Source organism: Mustelus asterias, chromosome 10, assembly GCF_964213995.1.
Source record: "Mustelus asterias chromosome 10, sMusAst1.hap1.1, whole genome shotgun sequence".
NCBI lineage: Eukaryota > Metazoa > Chordata > Chondrichthyes > Carcharhiniformes > Triakidae > Mustelus > Mustelus asterias.
This window is the reverse complement of record NC_135810.1, coordinates 36,858,237-36,874,473: the sequence shown is the minus strand read 5'-3', so window position 1 is coordinate 36,874,473 and position 16,237 is coordinate 36,858,237. Positions and strand designations below refer to the sequence as shown.

General features: G+C 42.5%; 1 protein-coding gene across 2 annotated transcripts in view; it reads left to right on the top strand.

Moving 5' to 3' along the window:
• LOC144499557 (T-cell surface protein tactile-like) overlaps positions 1-16,237 on the top strand; it is a 186,250-nt gene that overhangs the window by 116,182 nt on the left and 53,831 nt on the right. The window contains exons 7-8 of one of the 2 annotated variants that reach the window (XM_078221660.1): positions 2,417-2,593; positions 15,513-15,628. In XM_078221660.1, the coding sequence (XP_078077786.1) occupies positions 2,417-2,593; positions 15,513-15,628 (293 nt within the window). The remainder of the gene's footprint in view (positions 1-2,416; positions 2,594-15,512; positions 15,629-16,237) is intronic. The other variant, XM_078221661.1, reaches the window with a different exon arrangement.

Here is a 16,237-nt window from a genome sequence, read left to right as displayed (position 1 = left end):
TGGCGTTCCTATGCGTACACAGCTCTTTTTCTTCTGGATGGTAGCATTTGTGGGTTTGGAAGTTACTGAAGAAGGAACCTTGGTGTGTTACTGCAGTACATCTTGTATATGGTATGCACTGCTGCCACTGTGAATCAGTGATATAGGGAGTGAATGTTTAAAGCAGTGGATAAGGTGCTGATCTGCTGGAATACTTTGTATTGGATCGTATCGAGTTTCTTGAGTATTATTGCAGCTGCAATCATCCAGGCAAAGGGACACTATTTCATTGCAGTCCTGACTTGTGCCTTGTAGATACAGATAGGCTTTGGGGAGTCAAGGAGGTGAGTTGCTGTGCTCACTTCAGAATTCCCAGCCTCCTGGGTCTGTTCTATCCCTGTACTCCTTGTGAACACTCACCTTCTCCTGCACTGTTGTGATAATTTATTAAACTCTCCATACCTGTAAATGCTCAATTTGTTAAATTTCTTTGCTTGACTGTGCCCAGTGAACCAATGAGTTCTTAACAAGCACGGTTCATACTTTTTAATAACATATTGTGGATGTGTCTTAATGTAGGGATATACAAGTCATTGTCTTCGTGATGGATGTATCTGTGTATCATAGAGACAGGTTAAATCTTTGGTCCCATTACTTCCCACTGCACTGAAGCTGCTGATCCGAACAGATCTCGGTATTTAAAATAATTCACCAATAGCACAACAGTTCTAAAAACTGCCCCTTCTAAAACCTCCATATACTAGGCTCAAATTCAAATGCAAATGCAAAACAGCAAATAAAAAAAACACAAACAGGATTGTGTTGCCAGAACTTTTAATCCCTTTAGGAGTAAGAATGCTCAAAGGGACGTTAAAATCTGATGAAGGATCTCATACTACTTCTAGGTTTGTTTCACCATGTTAAAATTGTCTTTACTATTTTGCTAAAGTTGATGAAGTTCAGCTTTGTTGTAACTCAGTGAGCAAAATATTGATATATGAAAATACAAAAAGGACAAGCAATGAATAGTAAGTCCATCAAACTCACCCAATCTAGTATACAGTGTAACCACATGCAGTCCACTTATTGTCTGCTGTGCCAGCGAATAACCTGGAATAGTTTTTTAGCAGACGTGACTTTTGAATATTTCACTGGATTCATGCACACGGATTTAGCATTGGCTCTGTAGTATCATTTTCACCTTTGAGTCAGAAATTTGTGGGTTCAGGTCACACTTCAGAGATTTGAGAACATCAGCTAGGATTAATTTTAATATAGTATCTTAAAATAATGCAGTTAAGTTGTTAAATCCAAGATTCCACCCACCTTCTCAGTAAACTTGTAAGATCCCATGGAATTATTTGTAGAGGCTTAGGAGAATTCTCCTGGACTCCCATCCAATACATTAAAAAAAGATTCATGAAGATTTCCATTTTTCTTTGAAAACCTCGCCTTAAAGTTCTGTCTGAAATCCGCTCCAACTCAGACAGCTTCAATGATGGCCCACCTCATCGGGTTTCAGTCTCACCTTCTCAGATGTTGTTGCACTGGATCGAACAATTTCAGGTCTTTGACTACGCCAAGTAGAACGGCAATGCTCCAAAGGGTTACCTTTGTCACAACGGCCCCCAGCAAAGAGCCACCAACCTTCAGCTGCCTTTTTGGATCTTCAGGACTTCTCCCCAGGACAATCTGCTCCCTGCAGCCTTGTTTCTAATTGGAGTCTATTTCTCTGCTACTCTCTTTTTCTTAACTTAACTTTGACCCTCCACTGTCCCTTGTCTTTGTCCCTCACCTGATAGAATCATAGAATCCCTACAGTGCAGAAGGAGGCCATTCAGCCCATCTTGCCTGCACTGACAACAATTCCACCCAGGCCTGATTCCCATAACCCCACGTATTTACCCGGCTAACCTCCTTGACACTAAGGGGCAATTTAGCATGGCCAATCAACCTAACCCGCACATTTTTGGACTGTAGGAGGAAACCAGAGCACCCGGAGGAAATGAATGCCGACATGAGGAGAATGTGCACACTTCACTCAGGCAGTCGCCTGAGGCCAAAATTGAACCCAGGTCCCTGGCACTGTAAGGCAACAGTGCTAACCACTGTGCCACCATGTCGCCCTCACCTGGAACACTTGTTGGCTTTCTAAAAGATGGACTGTATCAGACCTGCTATTCACTGACCCTTGAACTGATCTGGTGACCTATCAAAACACCTCTGTTACTCGGCAGGAACAAATGTAACAAGCATTGAAACAACTATAACTTAAATATTACAATCTCCACAGACTGTTAACCTAACACACAGAAAAAAATGTATTCAAAACAGGTGCCATATAAATGCAAACTCATTCCTTTTTTATCCTACACATTAAAGCTGTTGTTTTTGGAATACATGAAACATACTGAAACTTGGCTCAAATGTTTTTCAGATTCTGTTACAGTATCAGAAGTGTTCCTGGACTCAAGTGGCTTGTATGAAGTGAAAAAAAGATTGTCCTTGGAGATTAAAGCAGACCAATGGAGGTTTGTTTGGTGCAAAGCTGAGTTCTCACTTCCTGGAAATAAGAGCACAATTATACAGTCTAGAAAGATACCCCTCAATAACCGTGAGTACTGATTACTATGAAATAGCTATAGACTCTTCATTTGGAAATGTAACATTGAAGGATCCAATTATTGTCAAACCTTGTAGTTTCTCTAAAATATAACAATAGTTTTCTCAAGGTCTTTGATTTTTGCATTCCTTGTCATTTCTACACACCAAGAACAAAGAACAATACAGCACAGGAACAGGCCCTTCGGCCTTCCGAGCTTGCACCGATCATGTTGTCCTATCTAGACCAATCGCTTATATCCCTCTATTCCCCATTTGTTCATATGCCTATCAAGATAAGTCTTAAATGTGGCTTACGTAACTGCCTCAACCACCTCACTTGGCAATGCTTTCCAGGCCCCCGCCATCCTCTGTGTAAAAAACATCCCCCGCACATCTCCACTAAACCTTTCCCCCTTATCTTTAACTTGTGACCCCTTGTAATTGTCATTTCTGCCCTGGGGAAAAGCTTCCAACTGTTCACCCTATTTATACCTCTCATAATTTTATAAACTTCTATCAGGTCGCCCCTCAGCCTCCGTCTTTCCAGGGAGAACAATCCCAGTTCATTCAATCTCTCCTCATAGCTAATACCCTCCACATACCAGAGAACATTCTGGTAAACCTTTTCTGCACTCTCTCCAAAGCCTCCACGTCCTTCTGGTTTGTGGTGACCAGAATTGGACACAGTATTCCAAATATGGCCTAACCAATGTTTTATACAACTGTAACATAATTTGCCAACTTTTATACTCGGTGCCCCATCTGATGAAGGCAAGCATGCCACTGTGCTACCATGCCACGGGCGGCACGGTAGCACAGTGGTTAGCACTGCTGCTTCACAGCTCCAGAGTCCCGGGTTCGATTCCCGGCTCGGGTCACTGTCTGTGTGGAGTTTGCACATTCTCCTCGTGTCTGCGTGGGTTTCCTCCGGGTGCTCCGGTTTCCTCCCACAGTCCAAAGATGTGCGGGTTAGGTTGATTGGCCAGGTTAAAAATTGCCCCTTAGAGTCCTGGGATGCGTAGGTTAGAGAGATTAGTGGGTAAAATATGTGGGGGTAGGGCCTGGGTGGGATTGTGCTCGGTGCAGACTCGATGGGCCGAATGGCCTCCTTCTGCACTGTAGGGTTTCTATGTTTCTATATGCCTCCTTCACCATCTTTTCTACCTGTGCTGCCACTTTCAAGGGTCCGTGGACCTGTACTTCTAGATCTCTCTGTGTGTCTATGCTCCTGATGGCTCTACCATTTATTTTATTACTCCCACCTGAATTGGATCTACCAAAAGGCATCACCTCACATTTGTCCATATTAACTTCCATCTGCCATTTCTCCGCCCAATTTTCCAGGCTATCTATATCCTGCTGTATTCTCTGACAATCTTTATCAGTATCCGCAACTCCGCCAATCTTAGTATCATCCGCAAATGTGCAAATCAGACCATCTACATTTTCTTCCAAGTCATTTATATATATTACAAACAGCAGAGGTCCCAGCACTGATCCCTGCGAAACACCACTAGTTACAGACCTCCATTCAGAAAAACCCTTTTCACCGCCTCTGTCTTTTATGGCCAAGATGTGGAGATGCCAGCGTTGGATGGTTTATGCCGGTTTATGGCCAAACCAGTTCTGAATCCATCTAGCTAGTTCACCCCTGATCCCATGAGATTTAATCTTTTGCACCAGCCTGCCATGAGGAACCTTGTTGAATACTTTACTAAAGTCCACGTAGACAACATCCACAGCCCTTCCCTCGTCAATTTTTTTTTGTCACCTCCTCAAAAAACTCAATTAAATTAGTGAGACATGACCTCCCTTGTAAAAAAACCATGCTGTCTGTCACTAACAAGACCATTCAGTTCCAAATGCGTATAGATCCTATTCCTAAGAATCTTCTCCAATAGTTTCACTCTCACTGAGGGCAAGCTCACTGGCCTAAAATTGATAGGTTATCCTTGCTACCCTTCTGTAATAATGGGACAACATTGACTATCCTCCAATTCTCTAGGACCTCACCAGTGGCCAATGAAGAAACAAAGATTTCTGTTAGAGGCCCAGCAATTTCGGCTCTTGTCTCCCTCAGTAATCTGGGATAGATGCCATCTGGCCCTGGGGATTTGTCTACCTTAATGCTTTTTAATTCACCCAACACTTCCTTCCACGTAATGATGACTTGTTCTAAAGGATTTACACACCCCTCTGAGACACTATCAATCGACATCAATCAAACATCATTGCTATTTGAATATTTTGGGCTGGGTTTTCAACTTGGAGGTGGTAATTGGAAATCTCAGGATTTCCCAATGTCACAATTCTGCATCCTGACTGGCAATGCCCACTCAGACTATTTTCATGGTGGAGAGTCAGGGACGAGCTGGAGTTGAGCGTGCCATCCCTCACAAAAGGCTCGAGGTGGAAACAGAGGCAGACCTATTCTGAGATTGTCAGGTTATAAGGCCTGAAAGGGTTAATAATCACAAAAGTTTAAAAATCATGTACACTGTTATGAGACAAACCAGAAGTCTTTATAAAAGTTGACACTGGTAAGTGTCAAGACCTTTAGTCCGAGAGAATTCATTATATTATATTTAGGTTCTTTACGCAGAGAGTGGTTGGGGTGTGGAATGGACTGCCTGCAGTGATAGTGGAGTCAGACACTTTAGAAACATTTAAGCGGTTATTGGATAGGCACATGGAGCACACCAGGATGATAGGGAGTGGGATAGCTTGATCTTGGTTTCAGATAAAGCTCGGCACAACATCGTGGGCCGAAGGGCCTGTTCTGTGCTGTACTGTTCTATGTTCTATGTTCTATATTAGACATCTAGACATGGGAGGGGGGGAGTAATAAGCACAAACACAGTTATAAACTGGGACATCAATGAAAACTTGTAACAATAATGAATTAGGTCAGCTAACATGATTAAGTCTCCATGCTGATTGGATATTATAATTAAGCAAGTGCAAGATTGTAGTGATTGGTGTTTAACATTGTATCTTATGCAAGATGTAACCTTAATCAATAGCTGTGAATGACAGAGATAGCTCCTATACCTTTATTGGTATTTATTAATTACTTGTAACTGAATCTGAAACTATATCTTGTGTATTCCTGAATTTTGTACTCTGGCTGGCCTTAATGATCTTCCAGACCCCTATAGCTACAGAATAAACCATTTGAACAATACTTTGTCTGGCTACTTGAAGGGAGCATAGTCCTAAATAAACTACAAGTCGGAACAGCAAAGAAAGCCCATCGCTGTTCACTGAGATATTGGCCCAGTTCTGGAGATGAATGCAAGGCCACATGACCCTTTCACTCCTTGGCCCTTTCCTTATCCCCTTCACCCTCACCCACAATAACACTCACCCCATAACCCACTCTTAACCATACTCCTGTACCCAAACCCCGGAGGGGCGAACTTACCAGAATTTGACAGAGTGTTGGTCCCAGTGAGAAAAATGGTGTATTTCTCTCCAGAGAAACAGACCAGCTTTCTCTCCAGATTTAATGACACCATGTCACAAAAAAGGGTGCGTTTGATGCCTTTGTGTAGAGAGGTGGGGCCTAAACACGCCAGCTAAGCCGGGCCGTACTGAGATTGGGGAACCATGTTTAAGGGTGCCCTGATCAGACCAAAAAAAACTCTCCCCCCAACACCCACCCCACCACAGAGGTCTCAGGATTCCCCCCACCCCCTGCCATCCCCCCAGCCCTCCTTAGTCAGGGCTGGCATAAAAACATAGAAACTAGAAGCAGGAGTAGGCCATTTGGCCCTTTGAGCCTACTCCACCATTCATCTTGATCATGGCTGATCATCGAATTCAATATCCTGATTTCCCCTTTCTCCCATATCCCTTGATCCCTTTAGCCCCAAAAGCTACATGTAATTTCATCTTCAATTCAGACAAGGTTTTGGCCTTAACTACATTCGGGGTAGTGAATTCCAAACATTAACCTCCCTCTGGGTGAAGAAATTTCTCCTCACCTCAGTTCTAAAAGATTTACCCCTTATCCTCAAACTATGACCCCTGATGCTGGACTCCCGCAGCATTGGGAACATTCTTTCTGAATCTACCCTATCTAACCCTGTTAGAATTTTATAAGTTTCTATGAGATCCTCTCACTCTTCTAAACTCCAGTGAATATAATGCTAACCTCTTAATCTCTCCTCATATGACAGACCTGCCATTCCAGGAATCAGCCTGGTAAACCTTTGCTGTACTCCCTCTATAGCAAGGGCATCCTTCCTCAGATAAGGACACCAAAACTGCATACACAATACTCCAGGTGTGGCCTCACAAATGCCTTACACAATTGTAGCAAAACATCCCTATCCCTGTACACAAATCCTCTCGCTATGAAGGCCAACATACCATTTGCCTTCTGCCTGCTGTACCTGCGCACTTACTTACAGCGACTGATGCACGAGGATTCCAAGGTCTCATTGAGTATCCACCTCTCTCAATTTACACCCATTAAGTAATAATCTGTCTTCCTATTATTGCTACCAAAGTGGATAGCCTCACATTTATCCACATTATATTGCATCTGCCATGCAGAAACCCAAACACTCAGCCTGTCCAAATCACGTTGAAGCATCTCTGCATCTTTCTCACAGCTCACCCTCCATCCAACTTTGTATCTTTTGCAAAATTTGGAGATAATACATTCAGTTCCCTCTTCCAAATCATCAATATATAACGTGAACAGTTGGGGTCCTAGTCCAGATCCCTGTGGAACCCTATTAGTCACTGATTGCCAATCAGAAAAAGGCCCCTTCTTGCCCTCTTTGCTTCCTATCTGCTAGCCAGCTTTCTATCTATCTCAAGACATTACCTGCAATCCCATGTGCTTTAACTTTAGATCTGTTTAGTCTGTTATGTGAGACCTTGTTGAAGCTTTCTGAAAGTCTAAATAAACCACATCCACTGGTTCTCCTTGGTCAATTCTACTAGTTACATCCTCAAAGAATTCCAATAGATTTGTCAAGCATAATTTCTCATCTGTAAATCCAAGTTTACTTTGTCTGATTATACCACTGCCTTCCAAATGTCGAGTTATGAAATTCTTGATAACAGACTCTGGCAACTTCCCCAGTATCGACGTTAGGTTCACTGGTCTATCGTTCCCTGTTTTCTCTCTACCTCCCTTTTTGAATAGCCAGCTTACATTAGCTACCCTCCAATCTGTAAGAACAATTTTAGAACATAACCACCAATGGATCTCCTATTTCCAGGGCCACTTCCTTAAGTATTCTGGGATGAAAATGATCAGGACCAGGAGATTTACCCACCTTCAATCACATCAATTTCCCCAAATCCATTTTTCTACTAATGCTCATTTCCTTCAGCTTCTGACTAAAACATGTTTCTCTCAGCACTTCTAGCACATTATTCATGTTTTCTTTTGTGAAGACTGAAGCAAAGTACAAATTTAATTCCTCAGCCATTTCTTTATTCCCCAATATGAATTCTCCCATTTCTGACTGTAATTCATTAGTTTTTGTCAATCATTTTCTCGTTACATATCTATAGAAACTTTTACTATCAATTTTTATGTTCCCTTCTAGCTTACTTTCATACTCCATTTTTCCCTTCTTAATCAATCCCATGGTCCTCCTTTGCTGAGTCAGGTGAGTGATGAAGGAGCAGCACTCTGAAAGCTTGCGATTCCAAATAAACCTGTTGGACTTTAGCCTGGTATTGTGAGACTTTGCATACCATCATAGTTATCTTTATTGAGATTCAGGACTCTGGTCTCAGAATCAACTACATCATTATCCACCCCGACAAAGAATTCTACTATATTATGGTCACTCATCCCCAAGGGGTCTCTCACAACCAGATTGCCAACTAATCCTTTCTCATTGCATAACACCAGTCCAAGATGGCCTGCTCCCTTGTTGGTTCCTCAACATATTGCTCCAGAAAACCATCGTGTATGCACTCCAGAAATTCCTCCTATATTGTACTGTGACTAATTTGACTCTCCCATTCTACATACAGATTAAAGTCATCCATGATCACAGATGTTCCTTTAACACATGCATTTCTGATTTCCTGTCTAATGCTTTTCCCAACATTACCACTACAGTTTAATGGTGTATATACCACCCACACCAATGTTTTTTGCCCCTTGTTGTTTCTTAACTCAACCCATACAGATTCCACATCATCTATGCTAATATCTTTCCTCAATAGTGTATCAATATCATCTTTAATCAACAATGCAACTCTACCACCTTTTCCTTTCCCGCTGTCCTTCTTAGCCCTCAATGTTTATTTCCGATCCTTGCTCACCTTGGAGCCATGTCTCTCTAATGCCAAATATATCATACCCCTTTACATCTATCTGTGCAACTAATTCATCCATTTTGTTTTGAATGCTCCAAGCTATCAGATACAAAACCTTAAGGTGGGCACATTTAACGTTTCTTTTCCCTTTCCTACTATTTTTTACTCAATCCTTATCTGATTCTGGCCCTTGATTTCCCTGCCCAACGCTTTCCTTATTCTCCTTACTGCCTTTTCCTGTTATTCTTAATTCCCCCTGCTCTGAGTCCTTGCAAAGGTTCCTATCCCCTCCATCGGCAGTCAGAGCCAGCATTCACCACCCCCCACTTCCGTGGTCAGAGCCAATATTCACCGCCAGCCTCTTTCCCCCGTGCCTTCCATGGTCAGAGTTGGCATCTGTCCCCTCCAAACAATCAACACAGGCAACCCCTTCTGTTGCCACTGAACATCGCTGGCATCCCCAGCTCCCATGTCATTCCCCCCCACCACCACAAATAAATGAATCCCCCCACCCTTGCCCTGGCACAAGTTGGCAATGCCAGGTTGGCACTTTTACACCCCCGGGGGATCCCCATGACAGGTTTGCATCTGGGTGAACCTGTTGTAAGCCTCGTTGATGTAACATCACTGTTGGCAAGGTTTGAAATTATGGTGTGGGCTCAATATCTGGCAGGTGCGTGTCCGATGAGATGTAAATCTATTAAAATATATTGTCAACGCACAGCACATGGACTGCAGTGATTCAAGATGGCAGCTCATCACCACCTTCTCAAGGGCAATTAGGGATGGGCAATAAATGCTGGCCAGCCAGCAATGCCCATGTCCCATGAATGAATTTTTAAAAATCGGGTTCATGTCCTTATGGGTGTGAACCTGATTAAGTCGCTGGCGAGTGGCGGCGAAAATCAGAAATCGCAATCTCACTTGTGAGATTCATGATTTCCGGGTTTCACCGGATCATTCATCATTCCGGTGGACGGAGAGAGTGAACTCAAGATACTGCCCTTAATCACTCCCTTAGACCTTCTCTCATTTACCCTCTTACCTCCCAACACACTTCCCAACCCACTCAACCTGGTACCTACTATAAGCATAACTCACAAGCCCCATAATAACATTTGGAAGTATTTGATAAGATTCTAAATCTGTCAAAATGAACAAACTCTACTTGAACATCAACTTAAAAACCATAATCCTCCTAACAGCTCATAAATCTGGCAAAATAAAGAAATAATACTTGAAAATGCACTTAAAAACTACATTCCTCTTAACTGGCCATAAATCTGTCTAATGACCAGGCTCACATAGCCCCTATCAACAATGCCTGCTGAGCAGACTCCATCAATGGGTTTGCAACTCAGCCAAACATTCAGAATGAGATTTAATTGAACAACTCTGTTAACAAAGCATCCTGAGCTGAGCATAAGAAAACCTTTAGCTTAGCCATCTGTCACAAATTTAAAGCAGCCAAATAGATGGCTAAGCTGGACCTCAAAGCTAGTGAAATTTCAGCCATCTGTCAAAACTTTGAAACACTCAAATGGTTGACTCAGCTGATGTTCAGGGAAAACATGAAAGCAGAGGGGATGCTTACCATAATCAAATCCAAATTTGTGCAATGCAGAATAGCACTTTATCAAATAGATAATATACACTAATGTAGCTGAAGAGTTTTCACACCCACAGTGTTGTTCAATTTAATGGTAATTTAACTTTTGCAAAACAAAGCCCTCTGATCAATTACTGTATTAAAAATATATATACAATGCAGCATTTAATTATGACATGTTGTATTGGCAAAAGCTTCAGAACTTAACTTTTGTTAAGATCCTGATGCCAAACCATAGCCCTTCCTTGGCTCACTTCACCTTTGAGTTGATGTGAAATATGCTGCCAGCCAAGGCTGGCTCGACTCCTTGAACATTACAGATGGTCTGAAATTCCTGCTCCTGATTGGAGTTGGCAAAGTAGGGCAGCTGGGTATGGGATAATGACGCACAAGAAGACAAGAACACAAGAAATAGAAGCAGGAGTAGGACACCAGGTCCTTCAAGCCAGCCCCGCCATTCAACACAATCATGGCTGAACTATGCAGGCTTCAACTTTTCTGTTCCATTTCCCCATAGCCCTCTATTCCTCGATCTATCAAGCATTTATCCACCTCCACTTTAAATACTTCTAATGATCCAGCCTCCACCACCCCTTGGGACAGAGAATTCCAGAGGTTCACCACCCTCAATTCACCTCTGTTTTAAATGACCGGCCCTTTATCTTGTAGCTACGTCTCCTTGTTTGAGACTCTCCCAGTCGTGAAAACATCTCACCATCTACCCTTTGAAGCCCATCGTAAGTACCGAAATGTCAGGAAACAATCTTACGTTCCTGTTATGTAAAGTCAATCCTCTGAAACTGAAGTTAGGATACAGTTGCTGATATTAAACCATTACGTACAGAACGCAATATGCAGCTGATTTGTTTGAGGGTGGTGAACCTCTGGAATTCTCTGTCCCAAGGGGTGGTGGAGGCTGGATCATTAGAAGGACCTAGTGTCTACCCTCAGGACCTTATATGTTTGAATATGGTCACCCCTGACTCTTCTAAACTCCAAGGAATACAGACGCAGCCTATTTAGTCTTTCTTGATAGGACGACCCTCTCATCCCAGCAATTAGCCTGGTGAATCTCCTTTGGACTGCCTCCAGTGTTTCTATATCCTTTGTAAGGTAAGGGGACCAAAATGTACGCAGTGTGAGCTGGTCCCTTTCTCATGCTGAGGGAAATTGCTGGTGTCAGAAATGGGGAGACAATGCTGTAATCTGGACCTGCCCACCCATTTTTAACACCTAACTGATATAATTCAGCAGTGTATCAGGAAGGAAACATTCAGCCACAGTTTATTTATACTGTGTAATTGTGCAGTAGTCATTTTTGCATCACAGTTATATTAAGAACATAGGGTCGTAAAGAGTGCCTTTGGTACATTGGCCTTTATAAATCGGAGTATCGAGTATAAAAGTTGGAGTGTTATGGTAAGGTTATATAAGGCATTGGTGAGGCCGAATTTGGAGTATTGTGTACAGTTTTGGTCACCTAGTAACAGGAAGGATGTAAATAAGATTGAAAGAGTGCAGAGAAGGTTCACAAGGATGTTGCCGGGACTTGAGAAGCTGAGTTACAGAGAGAGATTGAATAGGTTGGGACTTTATTCCCTGGAGCGTAGAAGATTGAGGGGAGATTTGATAGAGGTGTATAAGATTTTGATGGGTATAGATAGAGTGAATGCAAGCAGGCTTTTTCCGCTGAGGCTAGGGGAGAAAAAACCAGAGGGCATGGGTTAAGGGTGAAAGGAGAAAAGTTTAAAGGGAATATTAGGGGGGGCTTCTTCACGCAGAGAGTGGTGGGAGTGTGGAATGAGCTGCCGGATAAAGTGGTAAATGCTTTTAACATTTAAGAAAAACTTGGACGGGTTCATGGATGAGAGGGGTGTGGAGGGATATGGTCCAAGTGCTGGTCAGTGGGACTAGGCATAAAATGGTTCGGCACAGACAAGAAGGGCCAAAAGGCCTGTTTCTGAGCTGTAATTTTCTATGGTTCTATGGTTCTAAGTTTATCTACAACTCACCTTAGTGACTGTCATTAAAGCATATATAATGAGTGAGAAACCTTCTCCCTAACCCAAACCTGATTTTCTGGCAATAGTCCACCAGAGTGGACAGAGTTAGATCAATGTTCCATCAGAAAAGCTCTTTTATCACTGCAACAAATCAGCTGCATATTGCGTTCTGTACGTAATGGTTTAATATCAGCACCTGTATCCTAACTTCAGTTTCAGAGGATTGACTTTACATAACAGGAATGTAAGATTGTTTCCTGACATTTCGGTACTTACAGTGATAGTTCTGTGTTAGAAGCTTGATTACCATCCTCCCCTGATTTCTCTGTGCACAAGTAATTTACAAGGTTTTGTATCAATCAGAGGTCAACCCTCTGTTGATTTCACCGTAAATTGATGACGAAGGCAACTGAAAACCACTCTTGAACTTGTAATATATGGATATAATGTATGTTGGGGTTTGGGGTGCATATTGCCCCCTTAAGAGTGCAGGTCAGGTGATTCCTGGGGGTTTAGTTCCTCTCAGTGTGGGACCCAGTTGTGCAGTCTTAAATCTGACTGATGAACAGTGCACACAAAGAACAAAGAACAATACAGCACAGGAACAGGCCCTTTGGCCCTCCAAGCCCGCGCCGCTCCCTGGTCCAAACTAGACCATTCTTTTGTATCCCTCCATTCCCACTCTGTTCATATGGCTATCTAGATAAGTCTTAAACGTTCCCAGTGTGTCCGCCTCCACCACCTTGCCTGGCAGCGCATTCCAGGCCCCCACCACCCTCTGTGTAAAATATGTCCTTCTGATATCTGTGTTAAACCTCCCCCCCTTCACCTTGAACCTATGACCCCTCGTGAACATCACCACCGACCTGGGGAAAAGCTTCCCACCGTTCACCCTATCTATGCCTTTCATAATTTTATACACCTCTATTAAGTCTCCCCTCATCCTCCGTCTTTCCAGGGAGAACAACCCCAGTTTACCCAATCTCTCCTCATAACTAAGCCCCTCCATACCAGACAACATCCTGGTAAACCTCCTCTGTAATCTCTCCAAAGCCTCCACGTCCTTCTGGTAGTGTGGCGACCAGAACTGGACGCAGTATTCCAAATGCGGCCGAACCAACGTTCTATACATCTGCAACATCAGACCCCAACTTTTATACTCCATGCCCTGTCCTATAAAGGCAAGCATGCCATATGCCTTCTTCACCACCTTCTCCACCTGTGACGTCACCTTCAAGGATCTGTGGACTTGCACACCCAGGTCCCTCTGCGTATCTACACCCCTTATGGTTCTGCCATTTATCATATAGCTCCTCCCTACATTATTTCTACCAAAATGCATCACTTCGCATTCATCAGGATTGAACTCCATCTGCCATTTCTTTGCCCAAATTTCCAGCCTATCTATATCCTTCTGTAGCTTCTGACAATGCTCCTCACTATCTGCAAGTCCTGCCAATTTTGTGTCGTCCGCAAACTTACTGATCACCCCAGTTACACCTTCTTCCAGGTCATTTATATAAATCACAAACAGCAGAGGTCCCAATACAGACCCCTGCGGAACACCACTAGTCACAGGCCTCCAGCCGGAAAAAGACCCTTCCACTACCACCCTCTGTCTTCTGTGACCAAGCCAGTTCTCCACCCATCTAGCCACCTCCCCCTTTATTCCATGAGATCCAACCTTTTTCACCAGCCTACCATGAGGGACTTTGTCAAATGCTTTACTAAAGTCCATATAGACGACATCCATGGCCCTTACCTCGTCAACCATTCTGGTCACTTCTTCAAAAAACTCCACCAGGTTAGTGAGGCATGACCTCCCTCTCACAAAACCATGCTGACTATCGTTAATGAGTTTATTCCTTTCTAAATGCGCATACATCCTATGTCTAAGAATCTTCTCCAACAACTTCCCCACCACGGACGCCACCACGAACACCTACAATAAAGGGTTCCCAGTGTTCAAGTCATCAAGCCTACCTCATGGTTCGATAGGCACCACAGTCGATAGGTGCATACATAACAAACTTGACTGTGGAAACTTCAAAAATATCCCCTCAAACAAACTGGTGGATGTGGTCTCCAGTGAGACATCACTGCATCCTTCTGAGAATACATTGAAGGGTCAGATGGATTCCAACTTGATTCGTGTACATTGTGCAATGGTAACATTTTACAGTGTTAAATTACCAAATAGCCTTTGATGGAATTAATCTATTTAAATGAGTTTTCTTTGCAGTTTGCAGTCAAGAAAACAGGTGGGACAGAGAAAGAAATTTAAATTGCCACCCAAAACTGCTTAAAAAAGAGATGAGGCTTTTTCTTTAGATTGTAATAATTTACAGAAATTTGCATAAAACATGTTTATTATTTCCCTCACTGGGCTGTTGTCTAACCCAGCGGCAGCCTTCTTGTTGGATGACGGATCTGTTGACAGTCATAAGCACCAATGGATCATGTTGCTCATATCCTGTCAGTGAATGAAACAAAGTTCAGCCTGTCATATCAGTAAATTGACAGGTTTTACTTGTGTTTTTATTTGCTATCAAAATGTTGATATTTGTGATGTCGAGGAGAGATATGCTCACAGCCACAAATTACAAAGCAACTTCATTGCTCTTCATGATGTGGCCATTCAGGAATGTGCTGCAGTAAATGCGGTTACTTAGACTAGTATTTAGCATAGATTAGTGCTCACTGTATCGTATTGGTTTCAGAATAGAATGATACACAATGAAATCCGATAATTCACTGGGGTAGATTTTAGTAAGGGATGCAAGGTTGAGAGGAGATTCAAGCATTGAGGATTGCATGCTAGTAATGGATTTAGGTTAATAGCAAGAAGTTAGTTTTGGTAATTGTCCCACCAAATTTTCCAAATGCAAGTATTAAGAACAAACATCTATTCCACTTATTCCTACATTTCTGAAGTTCTTGCACCTTGAGTTTTATACTCTGCTGTGACTCTAGTACCTATTGGCTGAATTCCTTTAATGTATGGTCTGGACTATTGTTTCCAGATCTGAGCAACATTGAATTTACTCCTGAGGGTCCCTATGAGGTATTTCCTGGAGATGCTCTGAACATTTCATGCCACACCAACGGTTCAGTGACCACACGTTACAGATGGACAAAGGTAATGGTCTCATTGATATTAAAAAGGAGAATAGTTTAAAACCATTAAAACATGAATTAATTAATATATTCTACAGAACTCATCAATTATTTTTGTTTGTTTGTTGGGCTGAGTAGAATAATGTGGAGCAAAGAACTGTTGCTTCAGTACATAAGCTTCTGCCACTTACAGGAGATTGAGATGACTAAGTTGATTTAAAAAATGGCGACATGAAGAAAATTTCTTTTTATTCATTCATGGGTTCTAGGCAACACTGGCTAGGGCAACATTTATTGTCCATCCCTAATTCCCCTTGAGATGCAGCCTTCTTGCTGCATTCTATGGTTAATATATAGAATGTCCAACTCGATTTAGATTTGATCTTGAAGATTTATAGTGATGGGTCTATGACTATTTTCTTTGGCAGTCTGTTCCATTGTGGAATCGTCCTTTGGAAGAAAAATTGTTAAAAATGGTCTCGGAAACAAATGGCTGCAGAAGTTTGTATGGATGACTACCTTAAGTTTTGTCATTGCTAGAGGGCACTTCAGCAGAAGATCAGAGGGAAGCCTGGAGTAATACGATTAACCAAAGTTCTTACAGATTGTTGCAACCTGGTGAATTTAGGGT